Below are 15469 nucleotides of genomic sequence, written 5' to 3'. Positions count from 1 at the left end.
GCATCTTCGTTATTTACACTCCTCCAAATATCTTCTCCTATTTGTCAATTTATTATGTGCAGCATTACCAACCATTGAGTCCCATGCAATGATCAATATTTGTACACACAAACTATCTGATCAAAAGTATCACTGGTTGGTGGATATTAATGTGGGGTGTGTGTCCACCCTTCACCATTGTGATGGCTTGAATTCTGCTGCGGACACTTTCAGTGAGGTGTCTCAGTGTCTGTGGAGTGGCAGCCTGTTCTTCCTCACAACGCAAAGCCAGACAAAGTAGTAGTGATAGTGATGTTGGACACTGGATTCTGGAGTGAAACTGACATTCTAACTCATCCTGAAGGTGTTCCGTCTGGCTCGGGTTGGAACTCTTGAGCAGGCCAGACCATTTCATGAATGTTATTGTCCAAAAATCATTCCCTCACTGATGCTGCTTTATAGCAGACTGCAGTGTCATGCTTGTACAGTTATAGTCCCCAAACTGTTCCTCAGTGGTACACGCTGCTGTAAATGTATTCGTATCCTTCCTCATTTACCATTTTCTTATTTTCAGTATGAGGACCTCACATTAACCCTGAAAAACACTCCTTTACTGTAACACCATCTTCTCTGTACTTTGCTACTGGCACTTTCATAATAGTAGATAAGGTTCTGTAGGCACTCACCAAACTCAAACCCTTCCATCTGGTTGCTACAGGGTATAGCGTGAATCGTCACTCCGAATCACCTGTTTGCAATTGTCCACCGTCCAGTGGCATCAACTCTTTACACCTCGTCGACATCAGTTAGCACTGACTACAGAAATGTGTGGCTTGTGAGAAGCTGCCTTATCATTTTACACTATTCTTTTTAATTCCCTAAGCAGCTTCACTGTGTTGGCTGGTCTGCTGGTAGCACTTTGGAACTTCAGAGTGAATCCTTCTGCTGATTTTGTGTGACGTTTTCCAGCCACCATCCACTATGTTCAGTGATTACTGTCCATCAGTACATTCGATCTGCCCGGCCTCAGTTTATCTGTGGTCATTCCTCGCATTTCCAGTCCGTAGTCACTTCACCGACAGTCAGCTTTGGCAGCTTCAGATGGTATGAAATGTTCCTGGTCGATTTGCTACTCAGGTGATATCTAATGAATAGCCTGTGCTTGGAAACACTCAACTGTCATGACTGACCCATTCTTTCGTTACTGCTTCTCTACTGATAATGCAATACTCCTCCCAGCCTCCTTTTACACTGGTGGCTCCATCTCTTGTGACAGCTTGTGGTCAGTTCTGCATTACGTAGGAGTATCGGTATACTTTTGGTCAGATAGTGTACACTGACTTCCAAAAGCACTATTTATGCTACATGCTACATATTTAATGACACTGTGCAAGACTCATCAGAAAATGAACTGAGTGTATACTAAAATGTGATTTACCATATCGAAAATGTACAAATAGTCTGAGATATTAGACTATTGTACAGCAACCTAGTCAGATCACAAGAGCTCGTACAGAAGATTCCGTATGATTACTGACTAGTTTAGACACTGCTACCATACATTGGTCATTCATTCCTGTGTTGCATATAACTTGCTTTATTCGTACATGCCACACATCTTGTGTAATCTTGAATTGTGATTGAAACGCATTTTGATTTTTCTGTTACCTCATTTGTGTTTAACATATTTTGTTGTGTAGCATTCTATTAATCAACTGTGCCCTGCAGATATGTGAAGAAAAATGTTGAAACTGCATAAATATTTGCCCACGAAAGGCAAAGGTCCCAAGTTTGAGTCTCGGTCCGGCACACAGTTTTAATCTGCCAGGAAGTTTCATATCAGCGCACACTCTGTTGCAGAGTGAAAATTTTGTTTTGGATGCATAAATATTGTTACACTGTAACCACAATTAAATCTGAAAGCAGGCTTACCAGTGACATCTACATCATACTCTGTAGGCCACCTAACGGTGTGTGGCGGAGGGTGCTTCTGGTACCACTAACTGATCTGCCCTCCCCTGTTCCATTCATGAGCGGCATGTGGAAAAAGAATGATTACCGGTAAACCTCTGTATTAGCTCTAATTTCTCTCATTTTTTCATCATGGTATTTTTGTGAGATGTATGTGGGAAGAAGCAATAAGTTTCTTCACTCTTCCCAGAAAGTACTCTCTCGAAATTTCAATAGGAACCCTCTCCATGATGCACAACGCCTCTCTCATAATGTTGAGGTGTAACATGTCATTCATTGATTGAGATGTTCCAAATCCTTGATCTCCATGGATTGACAAAAGATGTTTGTAGGTCAAGGTAGTAAGTAGGAAGCACTCCACTTTCAGGAGGTTTTTAATGGTTTGTGCAGATCGGAGTTGTACTGCTCGTGTGCTACCGGCAACAAGGGACACAGAGTGGTGCTTCTACTTGCTGCGTGGAGTTTTTTGCTCCGTGGGGCCATGAGAGAAGTGCATGGAGTGCATGTGGACCTTCATGGTGTCAAAGAAATTATTGCCAAAAACAATTGATGTTCTGATTTTATTGTAAAAAATTATTCAGAGTCTCTTGTGAGATGCACTCATGCAAACATCTGGCTGAATTTTATGCCTGTGTAGTCTATCAATTAGAAGAAGTTAGGATTGTATGTTATAGGAAATACATTAAGTTCACCTTCTCTGGGTGTGTTATTCCTCTTGACAGAAGAAAATGTAATTTTCAACATCATCAACACTGCGGATCAAAGTCCGTGGGTGAGAAACTGCTTCATGGTGCAAGGGCACCATGTAGCAGGATTCCTGCAGAATTGATACTGCACAGTGACTGACAGAAAATGTAAGAGAACTGGAAAATCCAGTAAAATACAACTGCTGCAGATTGACTGCTAGCCTGTTTCAGTGGCCCATTCCTAGCATCCCCACTGAGAAAATACCCACAAAACATTCCAATGTCTGCCACTGGAGTTTGATGAGCATCTTTGTAACCAATCAGAAAACGAACCAGTGACGAAATGCATTCTCTTTGTTGAGTCTTCTCTCTCTCTCTCTTCTATCAGTCCAATCTGGTAAGGATCCCAATTGATAAACAATACTCAAGAATCAGTGAAACAATTGCCTTGTAAGCCACTTTCTTTGTGGATGAGTTACATTTCCTTAAGATTCTTCCTTAGAATCTCAGTCTGGCATCTTTGCAGATATTTGATTTATGTGGTCATCCTACTTAAGGTCACTCTGGATAGTTACTCATAGATATTTTACAGTAGATATTGTTTACAGTAATTTGCCATCAATAGTGTAGTTGTACATTACTGGATTTATTGTCCTACGTATGCACAATAAGTTACATATATTTAGATTTAGGGTTAACTGCCAGAGACCGCGCCATTCATCAGTAATGTCTTGTGCCATTGCTGCTTTCTTATAAACAACCATATCATCTGCAAACAGTCTTAAAGAGCATCTGAAACTTTCCACTAGATCATTTATATACCTTGTAAACAGTAACGCTCCTATCACACTTCCTTAAGGACTCTGGAAATTACCTTTACGTCTGTCAGTTTTGTTCTGTTAAGAGTGACTTGTTGAGTTCTGTCTGCAAGGAAGTCTTGAATCCAGTCTCAAGTTTGGTACAATACTTGGCAAGCTCTTATTTTTTCCCCACTAAACAGTAGAGAGGGATGGTGTCAGATGCCTACCAGAATCCAAGGAACACTGTACCAACCTGAGCGCCATTGTCTACATCGTTATAGATCTCGTGGAGGAACATAGCGAGCTGAGTTTTGTAAGATCTCTGTTTGTGGAATCTGTGTTGATTTATATAGAGCAGATTTTTACTCTCCAAAAACGTCATAATTCTTGAGCACACAACATGTTCCATAATTCTGCAGATAGACAACAACAATATAGGCCTATAATTATTTGCATCTGTCCTACAATCCTTCTTGAAAGTGGGGATTGCCTGCACTTTTTCCAGTATCTAGATACCCTTTGTTGCTCCAGCAATCAACAATAAACTGCTGCTAGAAGGGGAGCATGTTCTTTCCTGTAATCTTTGTTGAATCTTGTAGATATCTGACCTGATGCCTTTCCATTACTAACTGATTGTAGTTTTTGTCTGTTCCATGGTTGGTTATCTCAATATCGCCATTTCGATGTTTGTATGATGATTGGAAGGAGGAACTGCATTATAATCCTGTGCTGTGAAACAATTTTGGAAGACCAAAGTCACTATTTTGGCCTTCTTTCTGTATGAAATACAGGGTGTTTATAAATGAATATCAAGGTTTTAACACTTTATAATATTTATTACATTAAACTTACAGTTATAAATGATATGTCAAATGAAAGAGCAACTCAAACAGTTTTACCAAGAACCTTATAAATGTTCAATGTGAGCACCATTTGTCACATGGCACACATAAAGTCTATAGCCGAGTTCTTCCCAAATGTTGATAAGTGTGTCTTCAGTGATTCTAGCAACAGCTGCTTCAATCCAGTTTCTTAATTAAGGGTGGTCTGCTGGTGATGGAGTCATGTACACGTGATCCTTGATGAAGCCCCAAAGGAACAAATCGCATGGCATTAGGTCGGGTGAACGTGGAGGCCGTGCGAAGCAAAACCTGTCATTGGGCCCCTGGGTACAGTGAAGTTCAACCAATCGCATACTGCACTATGCCAGTGAGGTAGCACACCATCTTGCTGGAAAATGAAGTTCTCTGTCTCATCTTTTTACAACTGAGGAAAGAGGCATTGCTCTAGTGTATCGAGGTAAGAAGTGCCAGTTACAGTAGGTTCACCAAAAAAGAAAGACCCATAAACCTTCTGCCGGGATACGGCACAAAAAACAGTCACTTTAGGGGAATCTCATTGCATTTGTACCACCTTGTGAAGATTTTCTGAGCCCCAGATGCGCACATTGTGAGTGTTAACATGTCTGCGAAGGTGAAAGGTCGATTCATCACTGAAAACAAAGATGATCCAGAAAATCTTCATCATCATGAAACAACATTTCGTTTGCAAAGTTGGTACATAATCCATGGTCTGCTGGCTTTAGAGCCTGTAATAACTGTAAATGGTAAGGAAATAGTTTTACACGTTTTCTTAAAACTTTCCAAACAGTCGACATGGGAACTTGTAATTTACAACTAGCCTTCTGGACTGATTTCTTTGGGCTACGAGTGAACGATTCTCTCACTCACTCAACAGTCTCTTCACTAACACTTGGTCATCTCTTCTCTTTACAAAGGCAGCCGGTGTCTTCAAATTGATGATACCATCTACAAATGTTATTATCACTTGGAGGATCACAACCAAACTTCAGCTGGAATGCATGTTGCACAGTAACTACAGATTCGGTCTTTGCAAACTGCAAAACACAAAACACTTTCTGTTTACTAGTCGCCATCTTCACTACTGCCGCTGTCTAGTGGATTACGGCAGAAACACTGTGTGCTGCGCATGCGCACTGGTGCCAAACACAACTGTTTGAGTTGCTCTTTCATTTGAAATATCATTTATAACTGTAAGTTTAATGTAATAAATATTATAAAGCGTTAAAACCCCGATATTCATTTATAAACAGCCTGTACAACACTTGGCACTGAAAGCATGTTTTTTTTGTGAGTGCCAGTGTGTAACCAGGACAGAACTGAACTCTTGGATAGAGAATGCTGTGGTTTATACAAACATTTAGTATTCTAGAATATATAAAAATTGCAATCATAAGAAATACTGAGAACTTTCCAGGTATGGTAAGTGCTAAATAAAAAATAATTGGTGGTGGTCAGTTTTGAATTGGGGACCTGCAGCACACCAGCCAGCAACAATAACTACTAAGTCACAACGCCTGCAGCACAGCTTTTGACATTACCATTTCGTGGAGAAACAGCTTCAGCACTGGAATTAATTTATGGCCTGATTGAGGAATATCAGCAAGTGTTTGCCATTCTGTGACAATCTTGGATACTTTCAGAGTGGGGAAAATACAGACCTTGTATTATTGGTAAAACACCATGTTATCACTAGGGATCATCCACAAATTATCCAGAACTTTTATAGGGTGTCACTAGCTCAGCAATGAATAATCTGGGAGCATGTGGATAAAGTGCTGCAGGATGATGTAATTGAAGCTTCAGAGTCCTCTCCTGTGGTCCTTGTGAAGGAGGAGGATGACACAGAGCATTATTATATCAACTACTGATGACTGAACAAAATCATGAAAACAGATGTCTACCCTTTGCCTGCATTGATGACACCCTAGGCTCCTGGAGAGGAACAAAGAATTTCTCAACTGAGATGAAGTACCCTAAAATCAAAAAAGGAGTGCCTTACCAGTTGTTTCAGCCATCTAAAAGTTCTGGCCATATTTATTTGGAGATCCATTCACCTTTGTGACAGATCACCATTCTCTGTGTTAGCTGAATTGCCTGGAGGATCAGTTGAGTCAAGTGGTGAGATGGGCACAGAAGCTTCAGGCTTATGTTATTTCATGAGGAACCCCTTGAGTGAGAGGTCACAAATGGCCACTGATGTTTACAGCAATGCCCCACATATTGTGTACCATGCAACCACAATATTGGCTGCTAAAGGCAGCAGGGGGCAGGACTGGAGGTATCCATTGGTGACAACAGCATGAGGCTACAGAGCATATTTGAACTCATCAATCGACAATTAACTCACAATAGTGCTATAGTGCTAGTGGTTTTGATTCAAAGCAGAGCAATGGCAAGGATAAACAAAGCAAATATTGCATTATATGTACAGCAACAGTTGCCAAAGTTGACATTTTGTCAGAAAGGAACCCAAGAAATTTTGCAGAGTGAGAAAGAAGTGGCAAATGAAATACGAGGCCTGTCTAAAAAATATCCAACCTTTAGCCAGAAAAAAATATTTTGAATACTTGAGGGGGTTGGGACCCTAATCCTCTTCAAAGTAGGCCCCTTGTGCTTGCACACACTTAGCTCACTGATCCTTCCACTGTCAGAAACTCCTCTGGACGTCTTTGTTTGAAATGGTGTTCGACTCCATCATTATGTTCCGCATTATCTCTTCTCTATTCTCAAAACAGGATCCTTTCAGTGGCGTCTTCAATTTTGGAAACAACCAGAAGTCTCAAAGAGCCATGTCTGGAGAGTAGGGAGGTTGGCGAATGGTTGTAATTCCATGTATGGCCAAGAAGTCTTGGTTCAAGTAGAATGAATGTGCGGGGTTGTTGTCATGATGCAGTTGCCAGTTTTTTGCCGTCCACATGTCTGGTCTTTTGCACCAAACTGCATCACAGAGTCACTGGAGAACATCTTGATAGTACTCCTTTGTCACTGTTTGTCCTTCTGGTGCATATTCATGATGCACAATTCCACGGACATTAAAGAAGACAGTCAGCATCACCTTGATTTTGCTTTACACCTGCCACACTTTCTTTGACCTTGGAGACTCGGGATGCTTCCATTACGATGACTGTCTTCATGTTTCTGGGTCGTACCCGTACACCCATGACTCATCTCCAGTTATCACGGGGTTCAGAAATCCAGGATCAGTGTTGGTGATGTCCAGAAGGTCCTGTCTGTGCAACGTCAAAATGGAGGTCTTTTTGTTCCGGCAACAACAACTTGGGCAAGAATTTTGCAGCCACTGGGTGCATGTTCAAATCATCATGCAAAATTGCATGTGCAGAATCTTTACTCACTCGAACCTCTTGGGCAATCTCCCGCACAGTCAAACGATGATCTGCCATCACCAATTTTTGCACTCTCTCAACAACAGCTGCACTCTGAGCAGTTTGGGGCCTGCCAGAACTCTGATCTCTCTCTGTTGATGTGCGGGCATTTTTGAATTGGTTGAACCACTTCTCAATTTGTATTACACCCATCGCATGTTCTCCAAACCACTGCTGATTCTTGTAAATTGTTTCACTTTGAGAATCACCAAGCTTTTGACAAAATTTGATGCAGTATCTTTGCTCAACACGTTCAGTCATCTTGAGAGAATTGGTAATCCGATGAATACATTGTGTAACACCTCACTCAGCGACTGACAGGCAGCGACTGCCGTGCTGGAAGGTGGGGACAAAAGTCACACAAGCGCATAAAGGTCTCTTCCTTTACTGTGTACAGTGGTGCCATGCTATCATCTCTATTTTATTTGGGAAAATCAAAGGTCAGATACTTTGTAGACACACCTCATATTAGCATTCCTGCAAGACGAGTTAGTGGAATGTGTGGTGTCATATACATTTGACTGTGCAGAAAATTTACATGAGGGGTACAATGACAGTGACATGTGCGTAACAAGTGAAAGTTATATTGTAATAGGTGTCAAGCCATGTATTTCATCATCCTTGTTAGACAGGGAAACATGAATAGCATATCCAGTGAAATGTAGTAAAGGAAATCATAATCCAAAGAGTGAGTTCTAAACATAATTACATACATGGAACATAATTTGCAACATAGTAAAAAACCAAGTATGAACAGGTTTTGAATTAGTCTACAGCAATATGGCTGCGTAGTGCATAAGAAAAACTACAGATATTGAAGGGAGGAAAAGGCACACTTGTTACAAAAACTGGTGTTTGCACTTTTCAAGGATACTTGGTACAATTTACAAGATGTGCATGACAGTGGTATACTGTGTTGTCAAATTGCACACAACATAGATTACAATGATTTCAAGGGAAGCAGTGGATGGTTGCGTAATTTCAAACAGTTCTACAGAACTGGAAGACTTAAGATAACAACATTTTAAATAGAGTGTCAACTTTACAATGTACAGCAAGCTGTGGAATTGGCCTGAGAATTTGTAGATGAAATAAACAAACTTTTGAAGGGGAAATGCACATGAAAGGAACCCTGGAACTTAGAAGTACCAAGAGAGCTGCATTAAGATCAACTAACATCAATGCCTTAATGCATTTTTATGCAGTTATGCTGACTGTTAATATGAGTGACAGATTTGATGATGGAAAGTTATGTATTGTGCTGTGAGAAATTGGAGAGGCTCTGCTCCCTATGATTCCGTCTCGTGTTTGTGGTCTTGCGAGGACATTAGGGAATATGTACCTCACAGCAAGCAAGAGTGGGAAAATGGGCAAAAGAAAAATGAAAACTATACTCCTTTATAGCAAGATATCCCTCCTGAAAAGTTCATACCACCATTGGACAAATTCAGCATCTTGATGTCTGTTTTTTCCATGCCTATGCAAGATATTATTACTCCACCTGCTTCTACAACTTAAAGGATAGTCAATTTCATGATAAACTCAACAACAGACTGTTTTGCATTTGGTTGCATGCCATCACATTCCATTAGTTCTCATCACGCTGTTACACCAATATGATTCTATATGCGTTCTTTAAGAAATGATACATAGCTCAATGTCGTGCACAGTTTGTAATTTCCAAGGAGTTCATGTCGATCTTGAGGGTGCAAACATCATTGACCACTGTGGTGTGCCATTTTTTATTTGTCATTCATGATGCAAGTTAATGGTTTGTTTGAAATATTTCTTGAATCTCAACAATGTCCATTTTGTGAAGTTTAATACATACATCCCATCAAAGGTAGATCTCTCCATTTCCCAAACACTCATTTTCTGTTGCCCTCTTGATGCACATGGTGAGTCATTAGCAGCTAATATTTTTCCTGTCATAATTGTCAACACAACACTTGCAAATGAACTTTACTAAAGATTGACTTTGCAATAGATGCAAATGCAAGGAAGATGACTGTATTTCAAGAAATCATTTGGCAGAACACAGCAGTGTGGACAAAATCTCAGTTTTCACTGTGTTAAATGATGTTGTTGCCCTACAGAAGTTTGCTTACCATGTAAAGAGGTGCAGTGGTTAGCACACTGGACTTGCATTCGGGAGGATGATGGTTCAAACCTACATCTGGCCACCCTGATTTAGGTTTCTGATGATTTCCCTAAACCATTTCAAGCAAATGCTGGGATGATTCCTTTGAAAGGGCATGGACGACTTCCTTCCCCATCCTTCCCTAATCCAATGGGACCGATGGCCTTGCTGTTTGGTCCCCTCCCCAAGAGCAAGCAACCAACCAGCTCAACAGACTGAAAGATCTGGCATTACTGAAAATCAAACAAGCCCTAAAGAAAGAGAAACAAACCAAACAAGGATTCTGATTAATAAATTGAACATTGTATAAGAGGAAATGCTTGCATGTCATCATCTTCATCATCATCATTTGTGGATCATCTTCATCATCATCATTTGTGGGCACCTGTCCTATGATATTTCCATGATACTCCAGCTCTGATCATCTGGTATTCACGAAGACTCTAAAAAAAATCAGACACACATATCAATGGCCAGATTCCTACCAATCTGTTATGTAGTACATGAATCGCTTAAGGAATGCCAGCAATGGAAACATGTACTACAATTATCTCTTGGGCATCTGGTACCAGTTCCACCTGCAGCAGTGCCATTCCACGAAATTGGAATCAATCTCTTGAGAAGGCTCCTGAAATCAACAAATGGGAATCAATGGACAATAGTTGACAGTGACTACCTAATGCACTACTCTATTACCAAAGCTACGCTGACTGTCAAAGGTCTGGAAATTGCAAGGTAGCTTGTGAAAGACATGTTTTTGAAGCATGGAGCATTGCAAATGATGATCTCTGATCATAGAAAAGTGTTCCAGTCAAGACTAGTATCATAGGTAATTTCGCATAGTGATATCACCCACAGGATGTAACTGTGTACCACTCACTGAAGAATGGCCTCAGAGAAAGCTTTAATTCTTTGAGTCACAGTATTGCTCTTGGAGTACCCAACACCGATGTCTCACAACTTGCATGCAGAACCAGCATTTGTGCATTCCTGAGCCACTGACGTCTAAGGTGACCGGAACATGTCAGGCACATGGATTTCAGAGAGACCTGACCGAGGCCAGTATTATTCCGAGCAGCTGTGAAAATACTGCCAATGACTATGTTAGGTGGCGACTAGCTGTGCGAAATGAGGTCAGGCTTGCAGAGGATGAATCCCCACAAGAACAGATCAGTAAGAGGACAAGATGGAAAGGTAGTGTGGCTTCTGTTCAAAGTCCCTCTCGTGTGCCATAACTGCAGTAGGGACTGCCACTCTCGAGTGGGACTTTTCAACCACAGCAGACGTAGAAGACTCTGAATCAGGTATACTACATCATCATTCTTCGAGGATGGACAGATGTCAAGTAGGGATACAAAAATAACAAACCTTCCAGATACAACAAGTACTGAAAAAGAAATAATTGCTAGTGGGAGGTGGAAGGGGGGGGGGGGGGGGTTTGAACTGGTGACCTACAGTGCACTTGTCCACACTGCAAGCTGCTACGCCACATTGTGTGCAGTACAACTTGTGGCAGTATGTCCAAATGAAGTTATACTGAAAATGAACATCACACAGGTCTGTTCTCTTAAAATTGCATGACACACTTGTTTAAAAGACATTTTCTTGTAAAGTAAACACACCAAGCTGTTGAGAGTTTTTGTTTTATTACTGTCCACAGGTAAGCATCAGGTTTGCAACAAGATGCAGAGTAATAAAACAAAAACTGTTGCCAGCTTAGCATGATTAGCTTACAAGAAAGTGATGCAGGTCTCCGATTTCCAAAAAAACATTTGACACGAAGCCCCACCGCAGATTATTGTGAATGAAGGTACGAACATATGAAATAGGTTCCCAGGTATGTGAGTGGCTTAAAGACTTCTTAAGTAATAGCACCCAGTACATTCTCCTCAACAGTGAGTGTTCATCAGAGAGAAAGGTATCATTAGTAGTGCTACAGGGAATTTTGAAAGGACCATTGTTTTCTTCTGTGTACATAAATGATCTGACAGATAGTGTGGGCAGCAATCGGCAGTTGTTTGCTGATGATGCTGTGATATATGGAAAGGTGTCATCATTGAGAGACAGTAGGTGGATACAAGATGACTCCAAGTTGTTAGTTGGTGTGATGAATGGCAGCTAGCTCTAAATGTAGACAAACGTAAGTTAATGCAGATGAGTAGGAAAAACATCCCATTAATGTCCAAATACAATTTTAGAAATGGCCTGCTTGACACGGTCACGTCATTTAAATATCTGACCTTAATGCTGCAAAGCAATATTAAATGAAATGAGCACGTGAGTATTGTGGCAGGGAAAGTGAAAGATCAGCTTTGGTCTATCGGGAAAATTTAGGAAAAAAGTAGTTCATTTGTAAAAGAGACTGCATCCTTCAGTACTGCTCAAGTGTTTGGAATCCACACTCCATCCTATTAATGGAAGGCATTGAAGCAGTTCAGTAGCAGGCCACTAAATGTTCAAGCAACATACAGGTATTACAGGGATGCTTCAGGAACTCAAATAGAAATCCCTGGCGGGAAGGCGATATTCCTTCCGAGAAACATTATTGAGAAAATGTATAGAACTGGCATCTGAAGCTGACTGCAGAACTATTCTATTACCACCAACGTACACTTTCCTTAAGGGCCATGGAGATAAGATATGAGAAATTAGGGCTCATACGGAGGAATGTAACAGTCAGGAAAGAAAGGCAATGTCTAGTAGTGCTTCAGGATACCCTCCACCATGTGCTGTATGGTGGGTTGTGGAGTATGTGTGTTGATGTAAATGTAGACTGTCAGTTGTCATCTTGTTTCTGCCGGCAATGTAATGAGATTATCTACAGTCAGATTTAACACTGATGTCAATTTTCTTCACAGGTACCCCCTATCATTCCTGCCAGCAGCCTGGTATTATGCATTGCGTCTTCATCCAGGTGAGAACTGGTGAGTATACTTGCTCATGTATTTCCAGCTCCTAGCTGTAATGTATCACACATATTTGTTGATTTGCAAAACTGAATTTGCTATTTGCAGGAGGGGTTGGGAGGAGGGAAGAAAACAAAGAAAATCTTATTTAGCTATAGAGAGCCTTGTGGGCCTTCATTCTTACAAAACTCGAAATTGTGTTAGCCTCTGTTTACAAGAAAAGATATAACACTATACATTAGTATTCTATCAGTGTTCTTGTAGGATGGTGAATAAGAAGAAAGATCATTAACTTTATTTCAGTGGAAACACTAAACTTTCCAACCACACAAAAGTGCAAAATAACATTTTCATCCATGCCACATTGGTTGATCAGTACTCACTGTAATGAATCACTAATAGACTTTAAATTATTTGGTACAGATTTTTAACACTGATAAACATAGAAGCCATAGGAAGATGATTTGCATGTGTAGAAAATATTGTCAGCTTTTATGCAATTGGGGAGATAGTAAAATTTGTGGGGATTGTGACCAGCAGGAAGTTTATTAAACTAATTTTTACATGTATGGCTATAACATGTAATGGAGGTTACTGGTTTTTCCACAGCTGCTTGTTACATTTTTGTTATTCCTCGGTGTGTCAACTTTTTAAATGTGATGGTGGTATTTCTCCATAGCTTCCTTTGAACAATTTGAGCAACTGGTCTCACATTTGGGAAGAACCTGTTTGAAGTCTCCATTCAAGATTGTTCCCTGTATGGGAATGTGGCCAATTCCTTTCCCTAGCCATCTTCATTGGCATTATCTCTAATGACCTGCTCTCTAAAAACTAAATTTCCTCCCTTTTAAGTATCCATCCGATTATCTCTTGTTTTTCTTTGCCTTTATTCATACATTGTAAATATGCATTTCTTTTCTGATGTAATCTTTTATGTTTTCCCATTCTTAAACATACAAGCATAATGCAGGTGGTGGCAGCAGTGGTGTAAATGCCATAGTGAAGAATGTGACCAGACAGAGTCTTGCCATTTTTATTTATTTATTTATTCACTGAGGAAGCAATGTTCAAACTTGCAAGGATTGGCCTAGCAAGTCAAGGCTTACATCATGTCAACACACCACCTGCTTCAAAAACATTGTATTTTTTTGTGAGACTTCAGCTCATGTCTATAGGTAGGAGGTTCATTATTGCCATCTTCTGGGTAAGTCACTTGAATAGCACTGTCAGGCAATACCACTAATAATAGTAGAAGCACTGCAGTGCTGCATACCATTGATACTATACTCGGCCTCTTTGGGAGACAGGATCATAGTATCAATACCTCCTGTGAAATGCGAGCCTTTGAATGTCACAGACAGCAGTCACATCATGTCTTCCTGTCTCAGCATCACCTTGTCAAGGAGTATACAGGAGGCGGCCAGTCAGCCTCAAATAGCCACATCATGTTCCAGTAAATGACACCCATCCCCATTTCCCAGCATCTGCAATTGATGCCAGTGACAGAGCTGTATGAAATTTTGTTATTCACTGCACCATTTCTTTTTGTCCTACACTATGTTTCCACAGAACAGTTACTTGTGTTTGTACATTGTTGTATTCAGCATATTTATGCCTTTTAACTAATCAAGTCAAAATCTTTTTACGTGATCTGTCCTTTGTATTTGCATTTCCTAGATGGTGTCTAGCTTGTCTTGGAGTTTCGGTAAATTCCCTAAAAGATTGCTGTGCACTCTGAAAGCAAGTTCATTAGTTTCATGAGACTACAGCAGTTGGGGATATAATTACTGTGTCAGAGCATTACCTTCAGTGAGGTCAACCAATTCTGTAGAGGGATACAGGTTTTTTTCTTTGACATGACTGTGTGGAATGTGAACAGTATTTGGAAAAGGATAGATTGCTATTGACTATAACTATTTTTATATACGAGGGTTGGAACTTAAATAGTGGCAACTATTTATTCACAACTGATACAAAAGAGTTACATGTTTGCACCTGTTACTGTCACTCAGAGTAGTCACCAGCATTATGTAGAACCCGTTGCCAGTGATGTGGAAGGTGTAGTATACCGTTAGCAGAGCCTGTTCTGTTGGTGCTGCGAATTGAGCGGCCTACTGCCTGTCAAATCTCTGGAACAGTTCTGATGCAAATGCCATGAAGTGGTTCCTTCATCTTCAGAATCAAATAAAAGTCACAATGACTTAAGAGCAGGGAGTAAGGTGGATGGTACAGTACTTCCAAGTCCCATTGACTGCTGTATGTGCCTGCACATTGTCATGCATAATGGTGGGTGGGTTACGCAGAAAGTGTCGCTGCTTCTTTCGCAAAGCTAGTTGCAGGTGATACTCCAAAAATGAACAGTAATACTGTGCATTCATGGTCTGCCATGGAGGGACATAATGCATTAGGATAACACCATCACAGTCGTACTCGAGGATCACCATAACCTTAGACTGCTCCATTCGCACCATCAACAGAACAGGCTCTGCAAATGGTATAGTATGCCTTCCACATCACTGGCAAAGGGTTCTACACAATGTTGGTGACTACTTTGAAGGACAGTAACAGGTGCAAACATGTAACTCTTTTGTATTGGTTGTGAATAAATACTTACCACTATTTAAGTTCCAACCCTCTTATATTAATTCCTAATTTTAGTGTTATTGCAAACTGATCTTTACAGTGTGCCTAATATTATTGATATTCCAAAGTGGGGTTTTCCACTGTGAGAAATGTGAATA

General features: G+C 40.5%; 1 protein-coding gene across 4 annotated transcripts in view; it reads left to right on the top strand.

The window, feature by feature from the left end:
* The window catches only part of LOC126424923 (ankyrin repeat and SOCS box protein 3-like), a 212186-nt gene that overhangs the window by 176410 nt on the left and 20307 nt on the right, over positions 1 to 15469 (top strand). For all 4 annotated transcript variants that reach the window (XM_050087767.1, XM_050087766.1, XM_050087768.1 and 1 more), the window contains exon 10: positions 12681 to 12746. In XM_050087767.1, coding sequence (XP_049943724.1) covers positions 12681 to 12746 — 66 coding nt within the window. The remainder of the gene's footprint in view (positions 1 to 12680; positions 12747 to 15469) is intronic.

This window comes from Schistocerca serialis, chromosome 10 (genome assembly GCF_023864345.2).
Source record: "Schistocerca serialis cubense isolate TAMUIC-IGC-003099 chromosome 10, iqSchSeri2.2, whole genome shotgun sequence".
In the NCBI taxonomy this organism is placed as follows: Eukaryota; Metazoa; Arthropoda; class Insecta; order Orthoptera; family Acrididae; genus Schistocerca; species Schistocerca serialis.
Note: the sequence above shows the minus strand (reverse complement) of the source record. Positions and strands in the feature narration are given on the sequence as shown.